The following is a 5260-nucleotide window of genomic DNA, read 5'->3' as shown; positions in this document are numbered from 1 at the left end:
TATTATTATTATTATTATTATTATTATTATTATTATTATTATTATTATTATTATTATTATTGTCTTTTGGACGGGGGGAGGAGGAGGAGGAGGAATAGGGGTGAAAGAATCGACGATAACGATTAATTTCGTCGTAATTCAATCGTGCACGGGAAAGATTTCCTCGTTATTTAATTCGATTCGAGGTCGAGGAATCAGTATCCATTTTCCATCGCTCACTGTGCAAAAGGGGACAGTTTCGAGATTGCCCAACGTTGCACGAATCATCGTAACTGGGATGGGATGGGGATGGCCGCTTCCTTCGTTTTCTATTCGTATGCTTTACGCAATATCGGATCGCGAGTTCACGCGAATTCTTCCCTCCTATTGAAAATTTGCACTATCTTCTTGGTGAACGTTATCGTATACGGCTCGAACAGTTTTCTCAACAGATGCAACATCTTGATCACGAACGTGCACACGAAGTAAAACAGGCACAGTCGTCGTGCATTGTGCATCCTCCTCCTCTCAATCGGTGACGCTTCGATATATTATATTTTCAAGCATTTTTTTCTTTTTCTCTTTTCTTCTATCTCGAACAACAATTCGAAACAATTCCGGTTCGTATATCGTGTATGATGTAAGATAAGATAAGACGACGAGGGGATGACAGACAAGGGGGGGGGGGGAAGCATGGGATATATCTCTTTAATTATTTTTCCTTTTTTCTTTCTCCCTTTTTTTTTTTTTTTTTTTTTCAATAATTCACACGTCACAACGTGCGACGTTGTTTTCGTTCGAAACACGACACGAGCGATATTTCCTTCTTCTAACGTGCTCGTTAAGCAGCATATGGGAAAGCTATATAAGGTGTGTAATACGAAGATCGATAGATGGAAAATATCTTTCGATTATTATTATTATTATTATTATTATTATTATTATTATTATATTTGTACATTCGATAATTACTCTACTTTTCTTAAGGCAAATCGTTTTTGCACTTTTACAGATCACTACTGTAGGATCCCTCCTCCTTCTTCTTCTTCTTCTTTTTTTTTCTTTTATTATTATTTTCTGCTTCGTAAAACTAGAACACGAATCTATTTTTAAAAAAATCGACGATTTCACGAATATATAACCTTGTACTATATTTGATTTCTTTCCTTTCTTTTTTTTTTATTATTATTATTATTATTATTAATTTCAAAAGGATCTCTTCTATCCTTCTTATCCACTCTCTTCTTCTTTTATATCACTCACAGCTGTCGCAAAATTCTCTCCTTCTTCGTTCGATATTCTTTCATCGATCCCTTCAATGAGTTCAAGCGATAAATGAGATATCCTTAAAGGGGGAGGGGAGGTGTCGGACTCGACGAACAGAAACAGATTATTTCAAAAAATTCTTATATACTCTTCTCTTAAAGTAATATCGATAAGTTTTTCTTCTTCCTTCTCAAAGATAAATATATATATATGTATGTATATATATATATATATAGAATACTTTTGCAATATACGCGTAGAAAGGATCTCTCTGTATAAAAATATTTTACATCTTCGGTTATCACGTTCTCTTTTTAGCGTTGTATTTACATTGTAATATAATCTACAACGAATCACGTACTTTGCCCTCCTCTCTTCCTCTTATTTATCATTAAAATTAATAATCTCCTCTGCAAATCCTTTGCCCCCTCATTTCTCTTCCCCTTCCATTTATCCCTTTTTCATTCTTCGCATTCATCCATTCATCTGTTCCAAAATTCTTCACTCTTCCTTTGTACTTCGGGGAAAAAAAAAACATTCGTCGAAATATTTGTATATTCTCTTCCTATATTCTCTCTCTCTCTCTCTCTCTCTTTAATTCATAAATCTACATATACATATATATATATTCTTTTTTTTTTTTTGGAAAATCGTTGCTAAGTCGAGCAGAGAGGAGAACGAAAATATAATATATATATATATATATATTTATACCAGGTACCCTAAGATCATTCGCGTGTACACACGCGAAACGTCAAAAAAAAAAAAAAAAGAATCAATGGAAACAACAACTCAACTCAAGAGATTCATAGTTGCTCGTTGCTCGTTTTCCAACACCACGTGAGCCAGCACGTGTCGAACAGTGAGTACAAGTAAAATTCAATCCTTCCGATGGGATATCTCCTAAAATCTATCCAACGTAAAAACAATCTCCTTTCGTTGCAGCTCCACCGACCCTGGCCTCCCGTAACTGTAGATATCCAAACAGTCGAACCGCAGTCATATATACGTACACGCTCGTATATACGTGCACGTATATCCAACTATATATACATATATATACATACATACATACATACATATATATATATATATACATATACTTCACTATCAACGATGTTGGGAAAAACAACAATTTAACGTTTCAACAATGAATCGTGGCCACCGAACAACCCGACGACGCGTAAGCAACCAGACGATCTTGGCGAGTGTCACCNATATATGTGTTTATATATATATATATATATATATATACATACGTATGATGAATATATGTTGGAAAGGGAGGAAAGAAGGAATACGTGTAAATCTGTATGTATACGTAGTACATGTATCGTACAGGAATAGCAAATTCACCCTGCCCCCTTCGTTTGTTAATACTTTGTCGATATATGTCGCGTTATAAAAAAAAAAAAAAAAAAAAAAAAAAAAAATGAACGGAAAAAAGAAGGATATAAGCATCGCGTAGCAGCAAGTACGTTCAAGTACGAGTATGTGCATATAGAAATAGGCTGAAAGGTGACTCGTGCAAGACATGTGTAGAGTAGACAGGGTCAGTAGGTTATCGACGTTCAACGGATAGATACGTGACTTTTTTTTCCGCTATATATCGATGCCCGCGCGATTCTTTGTATTCATTAACATGCATGATCCTTTCTCCATTGGTCGCTATATATAAAAAATATATAGTATAATATAGCTTCATATATATATGTATGTGTATATATATATATATATATATTCATACCTGTATGACATTTACTTTACGGCTGAATTATAAATAAAATTTTATTTATTTATCCGCGCGTCTATAGGTTCTAAATTCGGGATGCGAAACGGGAATTATTTTTCGCGTGAGAAAAATTTTTCAAAAAAAAGAGAAAAAAAAAAAGAAAAATAAATTTTCCCTCCCTTCTCCCTTCCCAATCGCGTTCCCCCCGCGTCGTAATTCGTCGTATTTCTCAATTTTCGAACGCGTCCAAGTCTCGTCGATTAAACATTGGATTCGACACGGCTTCCTTTCGATTACGACGACGCGTAAAAATTCTTATCGTCGGGAGCCCATACTCCAAAAGGGGTATTATTATTTCCATCTTGTAAAATGTTCGGTTAACCGAAGGCAATAGAGAAATTGCTGAAGTGGGATATTGATATATCGGGTTGATAAGGTCAACAACTACTCACCTCTGAGGACGTCAAGTAGCAAATTCTCGAGTCTGTGCTCTCCAGGGAAGCTTGTTGAACAATTCCGTATCTGCCATCCCGATCGGACATATAATCCGATCTCACGCTGTCCTGTCTATCGAAAGTGCCTCTGGAAAGTGAGAAAAAAAAAAGCACACACACGCACGCGCGCACACACACACACATACACAAAGTGTTACATCTCGAAGATACGTTACTTGCTAACGTATATAATAATAATAATAGTAATAATAATAATGCTAACCCATTCTTTTTCTCTTTTTTTTTTTTTTTTTTTTTTTTTTTTTCTACGATTCGTTCACGAGATTTCGTTCGAGAAAATTATTATTATTTAATTATATTGTTATGTTCACCTTTGCTCCAAAGAATCCGTCCGATTCGATTTGTATCCGCTGTCGTTAAGGCTGCCCTCGTGTCTCAACGATGGCAAAGAATCCCAGGGGGAGTCCCGTTTGTGGCCCGTGTAGCTCGGATTTATCGAGCTTGAGGCGCCGGAGCCGAGGGTCGAACTGCCGGATTGCCATCCGTCCGAATGTCGAAACCATTGCGCGCGTGCGGACTCCCCTACGCAGCTGGTGCATCTTCAATTTTCAACCAAAAAAAAAAATATATACATATATATATATCTAACGTCATTCGACGATAGTTTAGAATACAGTTTGCCCTTCTCCCGCTCCCCGAATTATTCGAGATGCAATGAGAAGAGATATATTTCGGAAGAAATATTTCGAATGTTTCAACTTGCCTCGAATTATAATCGCTGAGGTATCCGCGATCCCGATCGATTTCCCTGTCCCTCTTCTCCCTGATCATTTCGTTACGATCGCTGTAATAACCGTCCCTGTCCTTGCTATTCTGCCTTTCGTAACGATACGACAACGGTAACGTCGACGATTTATTGGAACTTGAACCTGGAAAGTGAAGAGCAACGAGGCTTTACGTACACGTACGTACGGAGAAAAAGAAACGAATTGGGAAGGAATCCGCGCTATCCGTTTCTATAGCGACGAACGACCAATAGGGATCAAGTTGAAACGCTCGTAAATTCGATTCGCAGGTGCGCGCGAACACGTGCAAACACATTTGGGAAATGGGACGAGCGTTACGACTAAGAGATAAGGAAACTTACGTCTTCGTGAAACGTGAGGCGTACGTTGAGTGTTCAACGGTATATTTTTCGCGAATTCTGAAACAAATCGAATTTCGAAATTGATTTTCGCGAACAGAAGAGAAGAGAAAAGTGAGAAAGGAGGGAAAAATTTGGCTTTGGAAAAATTGGACTCACCTAAATCCTCCATGCTTTGAGTGAGCAACGCCTCGAAAGTGCGTAAACTGTAACTCTCAGCGTCCATACCCTTGGCAAGTGTGTTCCTCAGATGCATCTCGTACTCGAGCAATAGCCTGCTGGTAGGGCTTCCGGGGGTCGACACCGATTGCATGTTCTGCTGTTGATAAGCCTGGCTACCGTTGCAACGACGGGAATTGCAGTGCGTCGGTTGCTCCATGTCCGAGTTTCCATTGGAGGAACTCGGCGTGGTCGCGTAACACTGATTATCGAAGATGACATTATCCGATGGCGGCGACATATCACCTGTGCATCGATTACGTTCCGAATCTAAATAGGTCCTGGCTCTCCCGCCTACGACAAACAGGTGCTTCATGCAGGGATTCGTGTGGATGAATATTGTATTCAGCTGTCGTAAAGAATCGTTACTTTCGTTCACGTTCCGTTCGACGAGTATACAAATTGACATGCGCCATGCATCCCTGTTAACGCACCCCTTTATTTATTTATAGAATATTTTTTTTC

The 5260-nt window shown here is 38.2% G+C and overlaps 1 protein-coding gene across 12 annotated transcripts in view; it reads right to left on the bottom strand.

Moving 5' to 3' along the window:
* Positions 1–5260, bottom strand: part of LOC102671320 — a 27384-nt gene that overhangs the window by 16234 nt on the left and 5890 nt on the right. For 10 of the 12 annotated variants that reach the window (XR_004150791.1, XR_004150792.1, XR_004150793.1 and 7 more), the window contains exons 8-12: positions 4736–5089; positions 4580–4636; positions 4196–4361; positions 3804–4031; positions 3430–3559 (exon numbers count right to left, since the gene is read on the bottom strand). Coding sequence is in view for 9 of the 12 variants with exons in the window: in XM_031511466.1 (XP_031367326.1) it covers positions 3430–3559; positions 3804–4031; positions 4196–4361; positions 4580–4636; positions 4736–5089 (935 nt within the window). In the remaining 3 variants the exon portion in view is untranslated. The remainder of the gene's footprint in view (positions 1–3429; positions 3560–3803; positions 4032–4195; positions 4362–4579; positions 4637–4735; positions 5090–5260) is intronic. The other 2 variants (XM_031511465.1, XM_006617762.2) reach the window with 2 other exon arrangements.

Source organism: Apis dorsata, unplaced genomic scaffold (assembly GCF_000469605.1).
Source record: "Apis dorsata unplaced genomic scaffold, Apis dorsata 1.3 scaffold_326, whole genome shotgun sequence".
NCBI lineage: Eukaryota > Metazoa > Arthropoda > Insecta > Hymenoptera > Apidae > Apis > Apis dorsata.
The sequence above is the reverse complement of the archived record's forward strand: the minus strand, read 5'-3'. Positions and strand labels throughout refer to the sequence as shown.